Source organism: Symphalangus syndactylus, chromosome 2, assembly GCF_028878055.3.
Source record: "Symphalangus syndactylus isolate Jambi chromosome 2, NHGRI_mSymSyn1-v2.1_pri, whole genome shotgun sequence".
NCBI classification, from domain to species: domain Eukaryota; kingdom Metazoa; phylum Chordata; class Mammalia; order Primates; family Hylobatidae; genus Symphalangus; species Symphalangus syndactylus.
In genome coordinates, this window is record NC_072424.2 from 113,916,015 (window position 1) to 113,941,350 (window position 25,336).

The following is a 25,336-nucleotide window of genomic DNA, read 5'->3' on the forward strand; positions in this document are numbered from 1 at the left end:
TTTAACATGTGGGTTCTGTTACAAAGTGAGATAGCCATCAGTGGTTCTCAACATCTCCCCATTGAAGTCACCAGGGAAACTCTAAAAAATATGCCCAGATTCACTCCTGCCCAATTAAATCAGAATATCTAATTGAAAACAACTGATCACAGATGGTTATAAAGGAGAGTAGAATGTTAGCCTAATCTCTTTTTTCCTCCCATACCGGGCTGAGGGGGAAATTCCTGGCCAGTTTCAAATATAATGAAAAAAAGTAAAGAAAATGTTCTGATAACAAGTTAACAACTGCAGAATCCTGTGATTAGAAGGTTAAAGGTGGGCAAAAGCTTATCTTTTTCTAAGTCACTGCACGTCAAACCAGAGAAATATAAACATTTGTTTTAAATAATGGTTCCCTTTTCCTACTAACTCTTACTATAAACTTTCCATGACCCACACCTCACCTTACTTAACTGCTGTTGATGAGTAGTAAGATTCTCTGAACATTGATTCTGTGAAGTGTGTTAACCTCAAGAAGTATATGTTTCAAAAAATCAAACACAGGATAAGCGATGTTTGAGGTTTGTTTGCAGGTAGTATTGTCTTAATTGTGCAGCTTAGAATTTTGCAACGAATGTGCTGTGAATGAATCTCCAGTGTGCTGAAATATTCAATTCCCTTAGCCTCCTGGGTGGCCAGGCAGGCCTGGGACAGCCAAGACTGGGAATCAAATATATTTTTTTATGTGTGGGAGCCATGGAAAGATACAGATGGTAGAATCTTGAATGTGTGAAGTAATAAGCAATACAGAGTATCAAGTTTGTGCTCTATGTAGAAGACATATACTACACATAAATCCATCCAACAGTTACAATTATACATATAGGAGTAAAGCCATAAGCAGCAGCATATCACTTATGAGAAACTAAGCAATTTGTACTAAAAGAAATTGTCCCCCGATTATCATCCTGTAGCATAAAAATTACTGTCATTACTTTATTTTGCTCACAGTCATAGTAATCTCCAATATAATAATACCTGAGTATAACAGACTTAGACTACGTATTCAATGAACATTGATTAAGAAAGAATGGACATTGCTGTTTATCATCTCCAAAATAATTTTTCAATATATATGTAATAGTTTTTCAGTTCCAATTATCAAATTCAAACATCAAAATCATGTAATTGGGTTTGGACATAAAGAACTACTTCTCTGGGTTCAATTATCACAAAAAAGGGATATTTGCAGATATGTTTGCAAAACTCCTGTCAATAATCCTAGTGGAATTATGAAGAGTGAAAAAAGTGCCAGAAAACTAGAAAAAGGCAAAAATTGTCTAAATTTTCAAAGAGGGAGAAATGGCAGATTCAGTTTTTTAAAAACTCAGAGTGAAGGCCGGGTATGATGGCTCATGCCTGTAATCCCAGCACTTTGGGAGGCTGAAGCAGGCGAATCACCTGAGGTCAGGAGTTCGAGACCAGCCTGGCCAACATGGTGAAACTGCGACTCTACCAAAAACACAAAAATTAGCTGGGCGTGGTGGTGGGCGCCTGTAGTCCCAGCTACTCAGGAGGCTGAGGCAGGAGAATCACTTGATCCCAAGAGGCGGAGGTTGCAGTGAGCTGAGATCACGCCACTGCACTCCAGCCTGGGCAACAAGAGCGAGACTGTCTCAAAAACAAAACAAAACAAACAAAACTCAGAGTGAAATGGGGAGATGTTGCTCAAGGGGTACAAAGTCTCAGACAGGATAAATAAATTCAGGAACTCTATTGTACAGAATGGTGACTATAGTCAATAATGAGGTACTGTATACTTGAATATTACTAAAAGAGTAGACCCTAAATGTTCTCAACACACAAACACACACACAAGATTTCTATGTGAGGTGACGGATGCATTTATTAGCTTCATGGTGGTAATTATTTCACAAGGTATACATACATCAAAACATCATGTCGTATACCATAAACAGATATAATTTTCATCTGTCAATTATACCTCAGTCAAGCTGGGAAAAAACACATCAAATGATCTCTGTAAAATATCTCCACTTCAGTTTAATTACCCAGTATGATGGCTGTGAAAACAGACAATGCTGCCTGTCAGGGGTATGTTTAATGCACAGTGGAGGTCTGACTTGGCAAATTAATATGACTCAGTCAATCCTATCATGAGTTAGTGAGGCCCTGTCACAGAAGGGCAGGTTTCAAGGACTATTTCTGCCCATGGGCAATGTTTTCTGAATTTTATATGCTTCCCAAATAGTCCTTTCCAAATTTCAAGAATATATGCTGCAAGGTCTTTCTTCCAAGGATGTATCTAGCACAGTCCAGCTTAATTAATTTTACAGATAAAATACTCCAAAATACACCTCTCCCTAAAATACATGTATTTGTGTGTTATATACTTATAAAATCGATGGTAAACTTGTGTGAATGAATAGACCCATGGCCATGTGCCACAATCCATTTTCTGCCTTCTCTGTGTAGCCAGGAGAATATTTATGGTGGCTTAGTTCCCTTTTCCAGAGAGGCCCATGAACACATAGGCCCTAGGAGAGTGTCTACACCACTGAGTGAGAAAGCCATCTCTGGGAGCCATGAGCAGAGAGAGAAGGGGGCACAGTAACAGGACTTGCCACAAGTGGAATGGGAAATGCAATGCAGGACCTGGTTTATAGGGAAAGATAAAACATTTGTTTGGGGATCTATTTAATGTATAAAATGCCCCAACAAGTCTGCTCTCAACAGAGCAGCCAGTGCAATCCTTGAGAAACCTTAGATCATGTCACTTTCTCATTCAAAATTCTCCTGTCTTCTGTTTCACTCTAAGTCTGTAAGCTATCTGCCACTCTCCTCCTTTCTTAGTTTAGTCCCTTCAGACTGCTATAGCCAAATACCTTAGACTGGGTAATTCATAAACAAGAGAAATTTCTTACCTGTGGTTCTAGAGGCTGGGAAGTCCAAGATCAAGGTGCCAACAGGTTCTCTGTCTGGGGAGAGCATGCTCTCTGCCTCATAAGACAGCACCTTCTAGGTGTCCTCTTGTGGTGCAAGGGGCAAGCCAGCTCCCTTCAACCTGTTTTATAGTTCCATTCACGGAGGGCAGAGCCCTCAAGACTTAATCACTTCCCAAAATGCCTCAGTTATTAATATCATCTATTGGGGATTAAGTTTCAGCATGAATTTTAGAGGAACATGTTCAGACCTACTACCACCTCCTTCACACTTGTTATCTCCTTGCCCTCATCCCCTCACACTCCTGCACCTCACTCTCCCTGCTCCACCATGTTGGCCCCCTTGCTGTGTCCAGAAAGTACCAGGCATGTTCCTTGTTGTCTTGGATTTGCTGTTCCCTGAGCCTGAAATGCTCCTCCCAGATAGTCCCCTGGCTTCTCCCACATTTCATTCAAGTCTTTGCTCCATGTCACCTCAGTGTGGCCTTCTGAGGCCCTGCCCTGTTGAAACTGCAGACCTACCCCACCCCTGCACAGTGGAGTCCACCCAGCACTCCCTCATCCCTTTCCTGCTTATTTCTCCCCATAGCACTTACATTATTTCCCTAGAGAGGGCAATTTACTTGTTGACTTCGTTTATTGTCTGTCTTCCCCACTAGAATCTCAGTCCCACAAGGGCAGGCACGTTTTATCTGTTTTGTTCACTGCTGTATTCCGAGCATCTAGAACAGAGCCTGGCACATAGTAGGCAAACAAAAACATGTTTGTGGAATAAATGAATAAACATCCAGTTGGTCTACAGTCCAAAAAAGAAATTAGAACCACAGGTATAGACCTAGTCATGCAGACAAGGATGCAATGGGTGATGATACCAGAGAATGGAGCTAGGGGATCTCTAAGTATTTCACACACACACACGCTCCACATACAGCAGTATCTACCTAATTATTTTCCCCAGAACAGTCATCTCAGCAGAAACTTGGAAAACACATTTCATAGATGAATGTATTTGAGAAATGCTATATGATCTCACTTTCTTGGCTATTCAGTACACATTAACATACTGAAGGGTCTGAGAAATTCTACAATTAAAAAAATTAATTTTGATAAACCTGCATGTTTCCCAAATTTGATAACACCCTTTAATTCATATGTTTAATTGCTTATCAAATAATGTTCTTCCCTTTAAACACACTTTAACACTGACCTAGATTTTTATAACAGTATCAATAATATGATTTATATGATATATAAAGTATAATAATGCAATATCAAATTTATGTAATACATTATATATGTTCTATATTTATATGGTAATATCAATAAGAATACTCTTAAAAATAAAATTTTATTACAAAGTGATTGGCAAAGCAGTTTTATCCAGTTTTACCCATGTGATTTCATTTGATTCCTACCCTCTGTGAGGTATACAGAGCAGATCCCTACTTAAAGAAACAGAGGATCAAATGAGGCCAAGAATGGGTAGGACTTACCAAGGTCACAGAGGGAATGGATCACTTTTCATGCCATTGACTTTACTTTGTGATACGATTTCAAAATACTATGTATTAATAATACTCATCCTCCCTTAACGATAGATCATGGCTGTCAGCTCAAGACATCTTTAAACAGAGATTGCACCACATTAGTTAAGGGCACAGGCTGTGGAGCTAGTCACCTTAATTTCCAGTCTGTCTTCATATTCACTGGCCATGTCATCTGGGCAAAGTAATTTAACAGCTTTGTCTCTCAGAGGATGATATTGATAATAGCACTGAGCTAAGGGAGTTGTGAGGATTACATGAGTTAATTCAAGAAAAGTATTTTAAACTATTACCTAGCACACACTCAAGGTTCAATAAACGCTGCCTATTACTATAGAAATATATGTTACTGTGTTTTTTTGTTGTTGTTTTTTTGAGACGGAGTCTCACACTCTCACCCAGGCTGGAGTGCAGTGGCGCTATCTCGGCTCGCTGCAAGCTCCGCCTCCCGGGTTCACGCCATTCTCCTGCCTCAGCCTCTCCGAGTAGCTGGGACTACAGGCGCCCGCCACCACGCCCGGCTAATTTTTTGTATTTTTTTAGTAGAGACGGGGTTTCACTGTGGTCTCGATCTCCTGACCTCGTGATCCGCCCGCCTCGGCCTCCCAAAGTGCTGGGATTACAAGTGTGAGCCACCGTGCCCGGCCACTACTGTGTTTAATAACAGCATTCTATAACATGGATATAACATAATCAATTCAACCACTTCCCTACCAAGTCTAGGTTTTGCCATCTGTTTCCTTTCTGAAAAACAAACAAAAAATGAACAACACTTGGAGTTTAAAAGAATCCCAAGTGCCATGTTGGCACAGACGTCTGGAATGAAGAACTCCCAAATACTTCCTGGTGCTGAGTGGGCTCCAGCGGTGAGTGTGGTGGTTGAATGGGCCTTCTCTGGTCAGCAGACTTGGTGTGGAAGTCTCCTAAGAACAGACTATCTCCTGGGACTTGGAGCATTTCCTATCCGTGATCAGCAACATCTTTTCTTGCAGTATTTGGCAAGTTTGTCCTTGTTCCCGGCCAGAATCAGGAAGTTCAGAAGCACATAAAAACAAACAATACATAAAAATGCTTCTCTCAAATTATTCACAGTTCAAAAAAACAAGAAATTGCCCGTGATATTGGGATCTACTTGGTATTTTATCTTACTAATTACATTTATTCTCATCAATGTGCCCATCTTTTCCTTCCCAATGAATGCTTTTTTTTTTTTTTTTGGCAGTGTTTTTCATTGTACTTTTTTTCTTGGAGTATATTTAAAGATAGGAAGTGGTTAGACAGGTTATCACTATATTTTGCAAAAATGTACAGGTATTTTCATGACATAGACTATTCTAGCCTCAGTTTTCAAATTATATTTTATTATTAATATCATTTTTAGAAATTACTCTTATTCTTAAGATCAGCATAATTTTCTAAGAATGTCATTTCAGTGATCATAGCTTACCAATTGGAAGCTAATACAATAAAGTGCTGCTTTTTGAAATTTTACTTATCATTCGAGATCCATTTAAGTATCAGCTCCTTAATAAAACCTTCTTTGTTCTGCAACTCCATGTGATACCCAAAGGACTATGCTTCTCTCTCTCTCTCTCTCTCTCTCTCACTTACTCACTTCAGTCACTCAACTAAATCCAATGGACTTTGTTCAATCACCGTTTCAGTTGTGCTTCTTCCACAAAATCCATCTGGAAACCACTCCCTTGCTCTTGAAGCGCTCTCTTCCATGACACAATTCTGGTTTTCCTCCTATCTCTGGCTCCCACTTCTCCTTTACAGACTCCTCCTCCTCCAACAAGTGATTAAATATTACAGATACTCAAGGCTGGATGCTAGACCCTATTCACTTCTCGCTCATTTCCTAGGCAACTTCATGATGACCCACAGTTTTATTTGATTTATAAATTTGTATCTCCATCCCAGAAATTCCCCCTAAGCCCCAGACCCGTATGTCCAACTGTCTACTTGACGTTTTTGCTTTGAAATCTCTTGAGGGCATGTATTTCTTTCCACAAACTGGGTCCTTCTAGAATTCCCTTTTTCTGTGACTAGCACAATCAGTCATCCAGTTATGCAAACCGGAAATCTAGGAATGATCCTTGATACTTACCTCTCCCTCAGCCCTCATATGAAATTTCTTACCATGTCAGTTTTACCTCCCAAACATCTCTAAAGCCTATTCACTTCCCACTGCCAGCATCAGCACCCTACAAACTACCATCTTTTCTCACCTGGACTCTTAAAATGATTTCCTACCTAGTCATTATTTACCCTTCCATTCCTTTCTCCATACTGCACCCAAAATTGTTTTTAATATACAAATCTGAACACATTCTCCTTCTATTAAAATCATTTCATGACTTTCTAATTCTCTCAGGAATTCTCTTAAGTCATCCTAAGTCTTTTCTTTAATCATCCTAAGTCTGTTAAAGTCATCTTCTAGAGCCTATCCTACAAAGTCCTGACGCTTCTCCAGCCTCATTTTGCACCGTGTCTTATCCCGCCGACCTTGTTCTCCTTGCTATGTCACACTTGGCTTTGTTATGATCTCTCTGATAAGCCATCCTCCTGCCACAGGTCCTCTGAATATGCCCCCACAGCCTAGATTGCTGCACTCAGGGTGACCATGCAAGGTATGTTCTAAAGCAGAATACTTTTGAGTGTGAAGGTGGCACTATTACTAACTGTGCCAGACAAGACAACATATGTTCACCTTAAATTAACTCCTGTTCATTTACCAGCTCTCAGATCAAACATCACCCCTTAAGGGAATGTCACAGCAACCTCCCTGGCAAGGTGAAGAAGAACATTGTAACTTTTGTAACACAATATAACTCTCTTTTGTTCCTGGGGGAAAAAAATATATATATATATTTATATATGTATATATTTATTTATATATATTTATATATTTATATATATTTATATATTTTTATATATTTATATATATTTATATTTATATATATTTATATATTTTTTATATATTTATGTGTATATATATTTATGTATATAGTTATATATTTTTTTATATATTTATGTATTTTTATATATTTATATATTTTTATATATTTATATATTTTTATATATTTATATATATTAGGTAGATACACACACACACACACACACATACAGGAAGAGAAGTGGGGAAGGAGAGGAAGAAGGCAAAGAAAGGAAAGGAAGAAGAGAGAGTAGGCTACAAAGAAAATGGACACTCAAAATGGAGAGTTAGTACACTCATCAGATCAGAAGAATATCTTTTCCTAATAACAAACATTAGTTTCTGAAAAGAGCATTATTAATTTAAATTGTTGGCCTATACTCGGAGAAATCTGCTTACTGGAGACACAGTGTAAGAGTCTAAGTAAACCTTTGATCATCAATCTAGAAGAAGGACTTTTAAATGTAAAAATTAGTTTTAAAATTTAACAGTAAATGATTTTCTTTCAATTCTAATAAGAACACTTTACTGGATGGCTAGGAAGCCATTTAAACCCAGATATTTCCAAGTTACTTATTCATATAAAATAATAAAGCCTCACAATGCTTCTGAGAGAGGAACCCAAACCCAAATATTTCAGTATCATTACAAGTGAGACTTCTCCTAGCTTATACCATGTCGACTCACTTCTGTGACTGTCTTCTGGATTGTTAATTATCTGAGTGCCAAGAGGACATCTTATGAACCTTTGCATTTCCCTTTTCCTCACCTACTTTTTTTTACTATTATTATTAAAGTTCTAGGATACATGAGCACAACGTGCAGGTTTGTTGCATAGGTATAAACGTGCCATGTTGGTTTGCTGCAGCCATTAACTCGTCATTTACATTAGGTATTTCTCCTAACACTATCCCTTCCCCAGCCCCCCACCCCCCAACAGGCCCCAGTGTGTGATGTTCCCTTCCCTGTGTCCATGTGTTCTCATCATTCAACTCCCACTTATAAGTGAGAACATGCAGTGTTTGGTTTTCTGTCCTTGTGATATTTTGCTGAGAATGATGGTTTCCAGCTTCATCCATGTCCCTGCAAAGGACGTGAACTCATCCTTTTTTATGGCTACATAGTATTCCATGGCATATATGTGCCACATTTTCTTTATCCAGTCTATTGTTGATGGACATTTGGGTTGGTTCCAAGTCTTTGCTATTGTGAATAGTGCTGCAATAAACATACCTGTGCATGTGTCTTTATAGTAGCATGATTTATAATCCTTTGGGTATATACCCAGTAATGGGACTGCTGGGTCAAATGGTATTTCTAGTTCTAGATCCTTGAGGGATTGCCACACTGTCTTCCACAATCGTTGAACTAGTTTACACTCCCACCAACAGTGTAAAAGCATTCCTATTTCTCCACATCCTCTCCAGCATCTGTTGTTTCCTGACTTTTTAATGATTGGCATTCTAACTGGCATGAGATGGTATCTCATTGTGGTTTTGATTTGCATTTCTCTGATGGCCAGTGATGATGAGCATTTTTTCATATGTCTGTTGGCTGCATAAATGTCTTCTTTTGAGAAGTGTCTGTTCATATCCTTTGTCCACTTTTTGATGGGGTTTTTTTTTTCTTGTAAATTTGTTTAAGTTCTTTGTAGATTCTGGATATTAGCCCTTTGTTAGCTGGATAGATTGCGAAAATTTTCTCCCATTCTGTAGGTTGCCTGTTCACTCCGATGATAGTTTCTTTTGCTGTGCAGAAGCTCTTTAGTTTAATTAGATCCCATTTGTCAATTTTGGCTTTTGTTGCCATTGCTTTTGGTGTTTTAGTCATGAAATCTTTGCCCATGCCTGTGTCCTGAATGGTATTGCCTAGGTTTTCTTCCAGGGTTTTTGTGGTTTCAGGTCTTACATTTAAGTCTTTAATCCATCTTGAGTTAATTTTTGTATAAGGTGTAAGGAAGGGATCCAGTTTCAGCTTTCTACATATGGCTAGCTAGTTTTCTCAGCACCATTTATTAAATAGGGAATCCTTTCCCAATTGCTTGTTTTTGTCAGGTTTGTCAAAGATCAGATGGTTGTAGATGTGTGGTGTTATTTCTGAGGCCTCTGTTCTGTTCCATTGGTCTATATATCTGTTTCAGTACCAGTACCATACTGTTTTGGTTACTGCAGCCTTGTAGTATAGTTTGAAGTCAGGTAACGTGATGCCCCCAGCTTTGTTCTTTTTGCTTAGGATTGTCTTGGCTATGCAGGCTCCTTGTTGGTTCCATATGAAATTTAAAGTAGTTTTTTCCAATTCTATGAAGAAAGTCAGTGGTAGCTTGATGGGGATGGCATTGAATCTATAAATTACCTTGGGCAGTATGGCCATTTTCACAATATTGATTCTTCCTATCCATGGGCATGGAATGTTTTTCCATTCATTTGTGTCCTCTTTTATTTCATTGAGCAGTGGTTTGTAATTCTCCTTGAAGAAGTCCTTCACATCCCTTGTAAGTTGGATTCCTGGGTATTTTATTCTCTTTGTAGTAATTGTGAATGGGAGTTCATGATTTGGTTCTCTGTTTGTCTGTTAGTGGTGTATAGGAATGCTTGTGATTTTTGCACATTGGTTTTGTATCCTGAGACTTTGCTGAAGTTGCTTATCAGCTTAAGGAGATTTTGGGCTGAGACGATGGGGTTTTCTAAATATGCTATCATGTCATCTGCAAACAAAGACAATTTGACTTCCTCTTTTCCTAATAGAATACCCTTTCTTTCTTTCTCTTGCCTGATTGCCCTGGCCGGAACTTCCAATACTATGTTGAAAAGGAGTGGTGAGAGAGGGCATCCCTGTCTTGTGCTGGTTTTCAACGGGAATGCTTTCAGTTTTTGCCCATTCAGTATGATATTGGCTGAGGGATTGTCATAAACAGCTCTTATTATTTTGAGATACGTTCCATCAATACATAGTTTATTGAGAGTTTTTAGCATGAAAGGCTGAATTTTGTCTGAGGCCTTTTCTGCATCTATTGAGATAATCATGTGGTTTTTGTCGTTGGTTCTGTTTATGTAATGGATTACATTTATTGATTTGCATATGTTGAACCAGCCTTGCATCCCAGGGATGAAGTTGACTTGTTCGTGGTGGATGAGCTTTTTGATGTGCTGCCGGATTTGATTTGCCAGTATTTTATTTAGGATTTTTGCATCAATGTTCATCAGGGATATTGGTCTAAAATTCTCTTTTTTTGTTGTGTCTCTGCCAGGCTTTGGTATCAGGATGATGCTGGCCTCATAAAATGAGTTAGAGAGCATTTCCTCTTTTCCTATTGATTGGAATAATTTCAGAAGGAATGGTGCCAGCTCCTCTTTGTACCTCTGGTAGAATTCGGCTGTGAATTCGTCTGGTCCTGGACTTTTTTTGGTTGGTAGGCTATTCATTATTGCCTCAATGTCAGAACCTGTTATTGGTCTATTCAGAGATTCAACTTCTTCCTGCTTTAGTCTTGGGAGGGTGTATGTGTCCAGGAATTTATCCATTTCCTCTAGGTTTTCTAGTTTATTTGTGTAGAAGTGTTTGTAGTATTCTCCAATGGTAGTTTCTATTTCTGTCTTCACCTACTTTTCAACATTTTGTGTAATGTTTTGCATAAGCATTTGTTGAAATGAACTGAATTAGTTTAGGATCCCCTCTGAGCCTGCCCAAGAACTGGCCCCTTTGCTGACTCCCATACCTAAATGTTCTACCAAACTGCAAGATACCTGCACACTCCAGTGGAGTCTACATCTTCCTGTAGTCTAACCTGCACCACTAGGGGTTCATGGGTCCCGAGCTGTGGTCCACAGCACACCTGTTGTCCTGGGCTTATAATGTTGCTGTGAAGAAACACCAGGATAAATGTTCGGTTTTCCTCAGGACATGGTTTTGGTGCTCACTTTTATTAAGCCTGGCATGTCCAGCAGAGAGAGAAGAAACACAGCCTGGGAAGACTGAAGGGATCTGTGAATTACATCATGCATAGTTGTTCCTGGTCTCTGTTGTGGAGAATGGAGATGCTGGCCATGTGCAGGAGTGCTTTAGAGAGTGAGGGCTCCTGAGGGCACCTGGAATCCCAATTTAGTCACTTTATAAGCTCTCTGTGCTCCTCTGGACAGTGGGGATGATACACACACCTATGCCTGGGGCTTGTCACAAGGACTAAAGGTGCTCATACACATAAAGCCCTTCAAACAGATCCTGACACTTAGAAAATCCTCCTAAAAATACCAGCAATTAAGGAGCTGGTAGGGGGGTGGGTGGGGGGGGCGGGAAGGAACACAGAATTTCAGAAGAATGGTAACAACTAAGTAAGAACAATAGCTACTGGTTTTTGAGTACCAACTATGTGCCAGGCACTGTGCTAAGCAATTTATATATAATGCATTTCTAAAAAACAACAAACTTTGCTTGGTTGAGATTCTGGAGATTAAAAGTATTATCCCAGAAATATATGAATGATGCATAATCTTATACCCATCTGTGTTTTCATTACTGAAGGCAGACCCAGATTACATAGTCCCCAAGTTGACTCCTCAAGTTGTTCTCCTTCTACCCAACCTTTATAAGAAGACATGTCTTTGTGTTCTTTTAAGTTCTTTTACAGCTTTTGAAATTCTCCTTGGGCATTCCCGCTGCTTCTTGTTCAATATCTTTTTTTATGAGACTCCTGTGTTCCCGGTGATTGAAGCTTACTTTTTTCTCATTTTCCCTCTGAAAAACTATCAAGCTCAAAAATGAGGATAGCTGTTGTTGACACTAGTCTAAAACCTGCCTTACCTTCTTTAGAAAACAAACACACTACTATTTATATATTCACTTTTGCAGCATTCAAGTTCCAAAATGCACATTTGTCAAAAAGTCATCATTTTAAGCTAAAGATGCAAGGTGGTGCAGTATTGTTTGGCAACTCTAACTTGGTGAAATTTCCCTTTTCTCTGATTTTGATATACAAATCAAGATTTTTAAGAAGAGAAAAAAGAACTTTTTTCACATGCAAAGAAAATTGTGTTTCATTCCTTTTGCCAAAAATGTGGTTTCTGGACGACTAACTCCTGGTTTGCCTCTTTCCTACATACAAAGCTCTCTCACTGACAGCCCAGGAATACACAGCTAGTGAAACAGACCAATGGACAGGAAGCCTCCTACTTAGCCAGTTCAGCACATAGTCCTTAGTAACCAGACAGGCCCAGCGTCACTCAAGAAAGTGGAAGATTGAACCCCCACAGGGGAAATTTGGGTCTAATCAGCCATCTTGGGTTCCTCCTGTAAGATCATGGTACTCAGAACAATAATCTCTGCCTGAATTATCTGAACTGGCTGCTTGTGCTATCCCATAAATCTATGGAGTGATTAAATTGCACAACCTTCCTCCTCTCTTTTAGGCCAGATAAACATCTTAGGAGAAATCGTTCACTTAGTTAATTTGGAGAGTAGTCAGCTGAAATAAACAAAGCTTCCAGCTGAGATGTGCAGTATGGTGAAAGTTGTCTGAGATTTGGGATCTGGGTTTTCTCTGTCTTTATTTTGCAAGTGGTGGCAGTGACATGAATTAGTAATGTGCTCAGCAAGCTCAAAGGAATACCTTTCATGAGAGCTGCTTCTTTCCCACCATATTTGGGCTGCTTTGCAGCTTCATCTTTCTGATACCAGCACTATCTCATCTTCCTGGTTCCTTAGTGATGCCCCTGCTATGAATCTCTATCCCATATTCCGTGCAACCTGTTTATACCAAAAACGTCACTATCTTCTTTATTCATCTCAGATGCCATGGAAGCCCAGTAGCTACTGCTCTGTCCCTGACACCTTTTCCTCACCCTGAAATGACCTTGACATACCCCGACAGGGGCCAGAGTCTGGTTCTTGTCACATGGCCCGTGTTTCAGCCACTGTAAGTTGTCATCGCTGTCAGAGTCTCCACCCTCTTTGCCAGTTACATAAGAGGCCACATAGACATCTGCTTCCTAGCACAAGCTTTTATTAACCAGGGGCAGCACGAGAGGCCAAGTAAGCAAGAGGTCCATTCCGGAGCCCTGTCCTCAGGGAGGGTGAGGGGCTGTCGTCAGGTCAGGTCGTGGCTCCTGGGGCAATTCAGCTCAGCTCTGGGCCTGTTTGCAGCCTTCAGTACAGGGGATGACATGTGATGTTGTCAGCCTGAAGGGGCAAAAAAAGCAACAGCCCTTTCAAAATCAGAATGCCCCTGCTGTTTGTTTCCTTTTGGAACACAATAAGAACAGACTGGGGACATGACTCTAGGCTGTCAACGCTTCCTACCAGCTTCCACAGCACCTTTCATTTGCCAGAAGAAAAAAAACAAGTTGCTTAAGTTAAACAAGGACTTAATTTATAGTCAAAATAATTGTTTAGCTTGGATATAAGGCCTTAGGTAAATAGATGATTGCCTGAGACCCTGGGCCAGGAAAAGCAGCTAGGCAGGACACCGCTTGTTCTGTCCCTCAGAAAACAGCCCAGTAGCCTCTGCTCCTCTGAGCAGACTCTTGTTACTGAATTAATTCTCTCTTTCCACCAGCGTATTAAAGCAATTTAATATCAGAACAGGCTCCTTAAAGCAGGGAGAAGGAAAGAAAACTTTCTATGTTAGAAATACATCATTAACACATAAATCTTGCTACATGGGCGCTTCCATTAAATAGAATGCTTCAGATTGGGAATGCCTGGTGTGTTTGTATTGAACTGTTTTCATGTTGTGAAATTTCTCAGATGCACTGTTAGCATACTTACAATTGTCCTGCCTCCTGCCTTACTGGTATTTTTAACATGATTTCATCCCTTTGAAAATGATTATTTACTACACCAAAGGGGCATTGTTAGGTTTATGAGGAATCAGCTTCTCAAAGCGCAATGTAGTTATGGACAGTGTCAGCACTGAAATGGAATCTTCCAGGTATGGTTTCCTTATTTGTTGTCACTGCTGATTTGTTTGGGTTTGTTTGCTTGTTTAGCTATCTTTGCTCTCACCTGGCTCCATTGTTACTTGTCTCTTCTTCCCAAAGTAGGATGCAGTATGAAAATTTGTTGCCAGCTAATTTCAGTTCTGCTGAAGAATATTTTTAATAATTGCTTTCTTACTTGAAAGTAAGAGATTCCTTGTTGATCCAGGACAGGATTTGGTTGTCTTGCTTGTACAGCCCATTTCCACTGAACTGCTCTTTGATTGAACCGTGAACTCATCAAGGGAGTGGAATTCTCCTGGTATTCTTTTTCCACAAATCATGATGACTGTATATTTGGTTTATCAGCAAACAGCAATCAAAGCATACATTATGTAAGAAAAAGTTAATGCTGGCCCGTTTAAACAATTTCTCATCTTGATAATGTAGGAGAGTGGTTAAGAACATGAGGTTTCAAGTCAGTTCTGAGTTTAAGCATAAGCTCTGCACTTACTAGCTCTATGAGTCTGAACAAATTATCAAATTTCCATTAGCTTTGTTTCCTCATCTGCAAAATAGTCAGACAATAATAATAACAACTACTTTGGGTTGTTGGGTTGATGATGTGAGATAATACATGTAAAATGCTCAGCACAGTATAAGTATTCAATGAATGTTATCTACCATATTATTTTCACATACCTTATAATTTCCTTACAACAACTCTGTGATTGATGTAGATAAAATTGCTATGATTTACGCAATTTAAATATTAGACAACTGGACTTCAAAGTGATTACTGATTCATCCAGGGTTACCCAAGATGGCAAAATGTTGGTCCTCTCAGTACAGGAGCCCCCAGGTTCCCAGTGTATTGCCCTCCCTTCATCCATTTGGCCACAGGGTACTCTTCCTCAGTTTCCCTGAATCTAAAACCTTGCGTAATAATGGGCCTCCTCTGCCCTAGACTCGGGTGGAGATCAGGAAAAAATCCTGTCACAGGCATTAAAACCTCCGTCAATATTACACAGACACTTTCTGGGGGAAATGGTAGCCTCATAGCTACAAAGTTAAGGGAACTCTTTGGTAATACTGAGAAGAAAATACTAATGGAGAAGTGATTTCCAAAAGGTGAGCGTGAAAGTGCCGGAAGGAGGCCATGAGATTACAGCAACAGGTCAACAAATCCACAAGCCCAGCCAGCTTTGTAGACAAAATCCATACAGTCTCCTCCATGCATCGTTTTTACTGTATGTCTCCCTTCTTACCATTGTAAAACATGAAATTTATTTAAAGTCAGTGAGTCTGTTATGTCATTTTAACATGCTGTATTTTCTCAATTGATATTAAAACTACAACTTATTTTATGTGAGGATCTAAGATTTTCATTTCTTTTTTCATTTTAAAAAAGAGGTCTACACACTCCCTAAGGTGTGTGTTTCTAACAAGGTTAGAAACCAATGATATTGTGGAAAGAGCTCTGCCTATGAAGTCTAACAGCCTAAATTTAAGTGCTAGCCCCACTGACTATAAGCTGAGAGCACCATAAACTTAGGCAGCTCAATTAAAGTCCATAAATATTTACTATATCAGGACTTTAAGGGGCTTGTGCCCTTACCTGGGACTACAGAGCGAATAGTAGTCCTTCACAACCATTCTTCTCTGAGCCTCTATTTTTCTTATTTATAAAGTAAAGAGAATAAAGGTGTCTCTCCTCACAGGGTTATTATGAAGATCCAATGAGAAAAAACAAGAAGATAAATATACTGTCATGTTGTGCAAGTGCTTTGTAAACACAGAGTGTTCAAGACAACTGCTGAGGAGAGAAAAACACTTCAACTTTTCTTGGTAGCTTTTCTTTATTGACCAGCCACCCCATATCAAAATACATAAGTACATTTTTTTAAAGCTAACAGCTTTACCCTCGTTGATGTAAGTTTATATTCAGACCTATAAAAGTACTTTTCCATCTATTTCCTCTTCCTCTCCCTTTGGTTTATAACATTTATCCATAAATTACAATATTCTTTCATATCAATATAGCAATGTAATATCAGATTATACGAAGCATTAAAGAAGGCATCAATATAAAATTCAAAGCAGAGAACAGCCCAAGAGCTCATGGCTTGCATTTTACAACTCCAAGTACACTCAAGGCCCATCTGTGAGGGACATTTTAAGCATATCAGCTGCATGAGTTGCAGCTGATGGGGATCTCACCCAGGCCCTGAGTTCCTCCAGGAACTAGGAAAGGAAGGAGAGAGGAATGTTCTTCCTTTCAGCTCCCAGGCTGGGGCCCCAGTGCCACCTTAGTTTGGGAAAAAGGTGATTTATGGGAGTGTACCCATTACTACTGGAATTGAAACCTTTCCTGATTCAGTTCTTCCAGAGATAGATATATTATGTCTCACGTATTTCTACCTCTCCTCTGATTCCATATTATATATAATAACTGGTAAATTTGGTCTTTATTTCTACTCTTGTCATCAGAGAACATTCACTTAGAATCCATTAAGTACCAGACAGCATTCAAAGTGCTATGGAGAAATGTAAATAACATGATACGCATGATCCCTGCTTTGCAGGAGTTTAGAAGGAAGCAAACCAGCATTTATTGCCAGGCAGTGAGTATTATTTTAGGTTCTCTGACAAGGAGACTTCGAAGTGGGTCTTAACTTTATTTTATAAATGAGGTGTCTGAGGCTCAGAGAAATAAATCTGCCAAGATCACACAGGTGGCAAGCGTCTGGGCCAGGTTTCTCCAAGGCCGACCTTGTTCTAAAGTCCATGCTCTTTCCACTCTACTCCATTGCCTGCCCTGAAGAGAAAGGCAGGACACATACCAAAAAGGAAAACGAACGCCGATATTAAATATTAAAGGAAACCAGCCGGGCGTGGTGGCTCATGCCTGTAATCCCAGCACTTTGGGAGGCCGAGGCGGGTGGATCACGAGGTCAAAAGATCAAGACCATCCTGGCCAACATGGTGAAACCCCATCTCTACTAAAAATACAAAAATTAGCCAGGCATGGTGGCGTGTGCCTGTAGTCCCAGCTACTCAGGAGGCTGAGGCAGGAGAATCACTTGAACTCGGGAGTCAGAGGTTGCAGTGAGCCAAGATCGTGCCACTGCGCTCCAGCCTGGCAACAAAGCGAGACTCCACCTCAAAAAAAAAAAAATAAAAAAATAAAAAAAAAAAAAAAAAAAAAAAAAAAAAATATATATATATATATATATATATATATATATATATATAACGGAAACCTACAAATAAATAAGTACTAGAAACCCTACAGACTATCCTGTGTGCAAGAGTGGCCGAGTGCCTGGAGCAAGGCTAGCCTGTGAGCCGATTCTAAAGCACATTAATGATACAATCTGGAAAAAAGGAAGGTGGATGCCAGTCAGAAAACAATTGTGCCGGAACAAAGAAAAATTATAGTCTGGGTGATTAACACTTCCAAGAACGAAAGCTACAATGCAACATCCATTTGTCCTTCTGGATTCAGAGTCTTTGTCTCTGTGGCCCTGGGAAGCATAAAAAGACTTTTGTCTTTTTTTGGAACTTTGTAAGTTGCTGTGATTTTCACAGACCCATCTTCTAAGCACATACAAGAGACCCGTGTTCTTTGTTAGTGTATTGCCAACCTCATTACACTCAGCATTAAATATCCCTTTCCACATGCACTCTCTTCGGTATGGTGAAAGGGAACCATTTTTCTCCTGACATCTGGGGTTGGTTTCATTGAGGATTTACAGGGGAAAAGTGAATGCACGTGGCAATGTTTTCAAGCCTTTGTTTGGATTTTCTGTTTTCTAGGAGATATACGACTAAGGGGTCAGACGGGGGTTCCTGCTGAACGCCGTGGCTCCTACCCATTCATTGACTTCCGCCTACTTAACAGTGAGTAATCAAGTGTACCTGGAAAGGAACAAACGTTTTCTTCAAAAAGAAAAAAAAAAATTCTCATTTCCCTCTGAACTTCAAAACCTTCTGGGGTCTGCCTTCCTTCCTGAATCTCTCTTCTGCCAACTAGAACTTAACCCTTTGTCTTTGAATTTCCTCACAAGTGAAGTAATTCTGGCCCTGCCCTGCCTCTCAGAGCTTCATTGAGGGTCAAATGAGATCAGGTCAGCTTTAAAAGTATAAATCTCTGGCCAGGCATTGTGGCTCATGCCTGTAATCCCAGCACTTCGGGAGGCCAAGGTGGGAGGATTGCTTCAGCCCAGGAGTTGGGCAACATAGTGAGACCTTATCTCTACAAAAAAATCAAAAAATTAGCTGGGTATGGTGGCGCAGCCTGTAGTCCCAGCTACTTAATTGGGGGCTGAGGTGAGAGAATAGCTTGATCCCAGGAGGTCGAGGCTGCAGTGAGCCAAGATCACACCACTGCCCTTCCAGCCTGTCTGAAAAAGAATAAAATTTTTTTTATAAAAGTGTAAGTCTTAAAAACTGTGATGCCCTATACAGGGAAGCTACTATTTTCATTTTCCAGCACATTCTCCCTACCTTCAGCCAGAGCTAGACTAGGTGAGATTCCATTTTGTTTTTAAAACCCTACAGGGAAACCTCTTCTACAGTTGCCCTTAGTAACCTACCTGTTATGGAATTCTCACTTCTTCGTCTAATATAAATCCTTGAGGTCTATTCTTGCCTTCCTGGTAAAACTCTTCACCATGGCAAAATCCAAAGCACTTGCTGCTTTCTCCCTTGAACCTTACAAGTAAGTTCGTTGACTTCTACCTTCCCCTCCCTAAACTACTCCTCATCAGGAGTTTTGCTCAACCTTCGGTCCACAATTTTCTTAATCTTAGGTTCCTTTGCAAACCCAAATCAGTGACCGATCATCCCTCCAGATTTCATGCCTTATAATGATCATAATCATCCTTCACTGTAGACTTGTGGGGGAGGTGGAAGAGCAAGTGGATAAATTTCACAATTTGCTCCAAGGTTTTCAGTGTTTGGTTCTCATATCACTTGCCATCTATGAATTTCGAAGTGCTAGATTATAACCAAAGAATATTACTTTCCTTTGACATAAATAAGCTCAGCTAAAGAGGTCATTTGATTTACTTCAACCCCTGGAAATTACTAGGAGAAATTAGAACTTGTTATTTCTGATCCTTCGATCCTTGAGAGGCCAATAGTAGGTGGCATGTTTGTATTTCTTCTGGCTTGTTAATCTCCCATATCAATGTGCAGTGTCTGGTTTTTTTAGCACTTTCAGGGACACAGAGACTTGGAGTAATTCTTTCCACACTAGAGATAACCTTCCCTACCCAGACCCTCAAAAATGCTTTTTGGAAGACCGAATTGAGCCATTAGACCAATGCAATATGGGATACAGCCTGCGGGAGCTCTGATGGTCTCTCTGACCTTTCCTTATACCCTGAATGGGCTGTTCCAGCTACCCATAGAAGTTACACCTTTGACAGTCTCTAGACTGAATGGATTTCCAGGTCCTAGGCATGTGGTTTCTCCAAGCAGGACAAGGATGAACAAGGGGTTCCATTTCACTGTTTCATATAGACCAGAACTCTCCAACAGCATCCCATTTTGAAAGTCGGGGGGAGAAAACAACCAAAAGGCCTCTTTTCAATAGTAGATGAGTGTTAGTTCATGGTTTCTAATATGAACCACAAAGGAATTAGGAAAATAAGGGGATATTTCTGTTTATAATTCCAAAGTTTCATTATTTTAAAACCTTAATCCCAGTGTTAATAAGCAACTTTACTGCTAATGGTGGTTATCTTTGCAGGTGGGACAGTGGAATATTTAATTATCTACATCATAGGATTCTGCAACACTTTTTTTTTTTTTTTTTTACAATTTGCCTCTTTTGTAATCTGAAAAACAACTACAAAGATAAATAACATTTAAAGAGAAACTCATTGCAGATAATATTTCAGTGTCATATTGTTCACCATGTAAGAGATCATCTGCCAGCAGCTGCTATCCTGTCTCCCCTCTGCTGGAGATCCTCCAGGACTTCTGAGTGCCTGGGCTCAACCCCAGTCTCGTTTCCCTGGCCCTGGATGCTGCCTGCCCCTCCACCCCCATTTCAGCCCACCTGGTGCTCACAGTCCTCCACTCACTGAGTGACAGTGCTGGCCATCCACCCTGAAATTCCCTTTAGGGTCTCCTCAGCATTCCATTCTGGATAACTCTTTCTTTCACCCATGTCTCTTACTCTGTAACATATTGCAGATGCAATATTAATTTTCCTTTAGCATATTTTCCTTTATAGGTGGTCTCTAGTTTTTTTAATGTATCAAACACACCCCAAATAGACTATATGATCCTAAAGACAATCTTCTCTTTATCCCTAAATAGACTATCAGATCCTAAAGACGATCAATTGCTATTGATCATTTACTAACTATAGTTAACTTACCAATTATTAAAGGGTCTCGTGAAAAACATTATATTAAATAACTATGAATATAAATCATCCCCTGTGTTTAACTGAACAACACAGGTAGGAATGAAGGCCTCTAAGATTTTCCTTTGTGATACGATTTACCTCTTGGTATAATGCACCATAGACCCCGTTGGTGAGTTGAAACTAGAACAGATAACATTACTGTGGTCACCCTCCACGGTTCCTAATTTAGTTTGCAATTACAGCAGCTTGTCACCATGGAGCAGAGATGTATGAACATCTGTGTTATGCACAGTCACATAAGGTATATATGTCATATCTCCTACTACTTCATATACTGTCTATTTAATTCTCTTTAATATCATTCACGTCCTTGTTGTGGTTTGCCTGAGTCGTTAGTGAGTGCTTTATGCCTAAAGGGAAACATCTCGGGACATTTGGGGATTTTGTCTTAGAACTTTTCTTTTTACCAGCTCATTCTTATTCTACACTGTAAGAGCTCAACTAGTTTAAAGTGATTCTTTAGATCACTTACCTTAATTTTGAGTCAAGTTTTTCCCAGTGTGGGCACAGACCCCAAACTTCATTTTCCTCGGGTGCTTGCAGTTTTGTTCTCTCTCCCACAGTAAAATCTAATCTAGGATTTTTTTAAACCATTTATAGGAAAAACCAAATCACCATAGCCGTCACTCCCCAGCTCTGCATCCCTGCAGCCTTCCTTCCAAAATGTTAGTGAAACCCACACAACTGCCATCCCCTTTCCAATGTGTCGCTGGGTGGGTGTCCCTCCCCCACCCACCTCAGTATATGCATTGAATCACTGGAGCACGCAAGAGCAGAAATGTATACTAAATAGTGAGGCCCATGCATTTCCCCATTGGTCCCATTAGTCACAGCCCCAGTCTGTCACAGGAGGGCAGGGGACGTCAGAATTAAAATCTAATATTACTTGTCTTCAACCGGAACAAAGTTTCTAGGCGTTAAAATGGATAACTAGAACAGAAGCGGACAAATGACTGTCCACACACCAAATCTGTCCCCTTCTCCTGCCTGTTTTGGTAAATAAAATTTTACTGGGATATTGCTATGTCCATTTGTTTATATGACATCTATGACTGCTGTCACTGAAACAGTGGCAAAGTAGTTGCACAGAAACTGTGTGGTCTACAAACCACCCCCCACAAACTCCAAAATACTCACCCTATGGCCCTTTACAGAACAAGGTTGCCAATCCTTAACTTAGATTTTTTTAAACAGATTTAAAAGAGCTTTTTGACAAAGCCACAAGCGCATTCAGTCCGGTGTGTTTACCTTTGTTAATGTCTTTTTTTTTCTGTTCAATTTCCAGTGCCATCACTTTACTTTCAAGAATGGACTCACGTTGACTAAATTTTTATGAACAGAAGAATAAACAGAGAGGGAACCTCTGTTATTGATGCAGATTTTAAATTCCAATTTAAAGTTATAATTTCTACTTGCACATTCTTCTGGAAGAGATTATTTTTGTGGGGAGGGGAAGCACATGTTTGGGGCAGAGGGAAACACAGTACTACCAATTTCATGTACCTGTTGTCTGCATATAAGGTGACTCTTGGTTTGCCTGGCATAGTCCTAGTTTGCACCTGTTGTTCAGGAGTATTTATTAATAGTGCCATCTTTCATTCCCAGAGTGTCCCGATTTGGACACTAAATTACAAGGCCAACTGCTTATATAGGTTTTCCCACAAAAGAGTATTTCAATTTAATGTTTCTCAAAGATCAGGAATAAGTTTATTCCTTATGCAGGAATAAGTTTAAAAGATCTATTGTATAATATAGTGTCTATAGTTAATAACAAACATATACTTGAAAATTGCTAACAGAGTAGGTTTTAAATTATCTCATCACAAAAAATAAGTATGTGAGGTAATGAATAAGTTATTTAGCTTTACTTAGCCATTCCACAATGTGTGTGTGTATATATACATATAGATCTTGAAATATGTTGTATACCATAAATATGTACAATTTTGTCAGTTAAAAATAATACCATATCATATGCATTCCAGGAATAAAGGTTAGAAAATCATTGTCATTAGGGATTCATCTAGATCAATAGAAATACATAGGACTCATTAAAAGCTAATTTCATTTCCTGTTTCTATTTTACACAATTTAGAAGAGAGTCATCTCTATGAACTTCTTGAAGCTTCTCTGGATACATAGCAGGAAACTGTGGCCTCAGCACCGTTTGTGTGGGACATAGGAAAGATAGATCTTTAAAGACTGTTATCTTTATACCTAAGCATAAAGAACCAGAACAGAGAGAAAAGGGGGACAATTGTTTTTATTCCAGATGATGTCCTAACACAGAGAACTGGAGGGACGGAAAAGTAACGGCTGTATTCTCCCAATGTCGATTTCCTATAGATTTATTTCATTTACTAATTCTGTTTGTAGGGGGGAAACAAAGGAGGAAAAAAATGTAGAGAAGAGTGTTCTGAGACTTGTGGACCCAGAGGGGAGAGTTGCAGAAGCAATTACAACCTTCTGCAGAGCAGGCGGCTCCAGCAGCCCCGTCTACAGCTCTGTCTCCTGATTTAATATAATCAGCAGCCTGAGTAGATAATGACTAGGTTGAGATGTTCCCGTGGCAACCATCTCAGAGCAACACAAAGTGATTTCCACACCGGCTCAGCAGAGGAAGTGACATACAAAGAAAACATGCTCAGGGACTGTGGAGCTTGAGGAAAGAAACAGCTTCAGCCTGAGGTTTTAGGGCACCAAATATCCGCTGCCACAGAGAACCCAGAGCTCCAGACCAGCCCCTGGGCTTTGCAGTAGTAGGTTAATTGGCTATTTGGCTTTTCCTGCCTGTTAATTTGCTAATCTTGATCTCTAAAACTCCATTCCTTCAGACTTGCCTCTCCTGTCAGGGTCATCTTAACTGCATAAGCATGAGGTCATTTTAGTAGAGCTACAAAAACATTTTCCTTTACTTATTATTTCCCAAATGGAACCAATATATACAAACATATATATTTGTTAACCTTTCTATGAAGAAGTAACCCAGAGACTCAAATATTTTTTTAAAGCTGCCATCTAAAACATATTATACCCTGCAGCCATTCTTTCTTTGACATATAAAACACGCTCTCGATGAAGGACTGTTGACCGAAAGCCACTCAGTATGCTGGAAATCATCTGGCCCTAGGTGATAGCCCCATCTTAAAGATGGAGGGACAGTTTCCTTCCAGACTCCATTTCCTATGAGAGAATTCTTGGCAGACAGTTACAGCCTTTTAGTAACCTTACAGATACCTTTTCCTGTCACCTATAAGAACTACACAAAATGCAAAGAATCTGAACTAAAATGTCATTGGATGATTTGAATTCAGTCATGCTGAGAAGATGCTATCCCACCCCCAGCCCTGTGTTCCCCAAGCGGACAAGGGAGGTGTCCGCTGGGACTTGTTCAGACTTCTCCTCACACTTGTGAGTGCCAAGGTAACACCCTACAATTTCAAAGTTCAATATTTACCTTCCTCTAGAAGAAAGGCAAGGCACTGGCTGTGGTAGTGGAGCTGGATCTTGCTCCATGATGGTGCACTCAGGGCTTCTGGCTGCAAGCTCCCAGCACTTCAGCTGCGGAAGTGCCAGGGCAGCAGGATGGTTAGCCACTGAAATGCCACTAGCTTGCAGAAGACAGAGTTGGCGATGTCCTGACTCTCCCTATTACTACCCCTCGACGGAGCACCTCCTGTGGTAGGCATTGTACCAGGGCTGGAGATACAAAGATGAAAGAGACATGGCCACTGCCCTTGAGGGATTTACAGTAGCATAAGCTACCTACTATTTATTTACAAATAAATTTTGATGTGGTGTGATACACCAAATAACACATGCCTGTATAATAACAGCATACATAATATGAGAAATATATGCATCTATGGGATTCAGAGGAGTTCAAGAAGGGAATAATTAACTCTGTCTTGGAAATCAAGGAAGGCTTCCTGGGAGGAGTTAAAACACAAGCAGGTTATGGAAGCAACAGTGAAATAAAAGAGGGCTGTATGCTAAGGCCAACTATTAGGGCCATTATAAAACATGCTTTAAGACTTAAGAAACCAGGAAAACATTGTCAACAAGTTTGCTCAACTAGATAAAAGTGTCATTGAAAGACAAGGTATTCTAGTGGGATCCAAACAGACAAGTCAGGAAAAATCATACAACATATGTCTGAGAAAAAACATATTCAAAAAGAAACCATTTTCACCTTCTACATCTAAAAGTAAAAACAGCCATTGCCTTCTGTTAACCTGCCTGACATCATTTAATGGATTACTTTTTATCTGAGGGATGAAAAATAGAAAATTGAGTTAGGGAGTCCAGTACTTCCTCTGGGTTTTCATTCATTTATTCATTCAACAAACAGAACACCTACTCTATGCTAAGAAGGCCATGAAACCAAGGTGCTCTGAGCCACACCAACCGCCACAGGACTGAGATAGCCTTTTGTATGATGGCTACTTTCTGTCACAGACAGCAGTGGGACCGGGGTCTACCAGAGACACCAAACAAAAATATCTGAACAATTCCTTTTAAGTCAACAAGGACTGGGGAGATGGGGGAGAAACCTGCTA

General features: G+C 39.8%; 1 protein-coding gene and 1 long non-coding RNA gene across 3 annotated transcripts in view; one reads left to right on the forward strand and one right to left on the reverse strand.

Annotated features, from left to right (window-relative positions):
* Positions 1-25,336, forward strand: part of PDE7B (phosphodiesterase 7B) — a 351,624-nt gene that overhangs the window by 239,324 nt on the left and 86,964 nt on the right. For both annotated transcript variants that reach the window (XM_055264864.2, XM_055264865.2), the window contains one exon: positions 18,152-18,235. In XM_055264864.2, the coding sequence (XP_055120839.1) occupies positions 18,152-18,235 (84 nt within the window). The remainder of the gene's footprint in view (positions 1-18,151; positions 18,236-25,336) is intronic.
* Positions 1-25,336, reverse strand: part of LOC134735621 (uncharacterized) — a 158,905-nt gene that overhangs the window by 81,391 nt on the left and 52,178 nt on the right. The window lies entirely within an intron of this gene.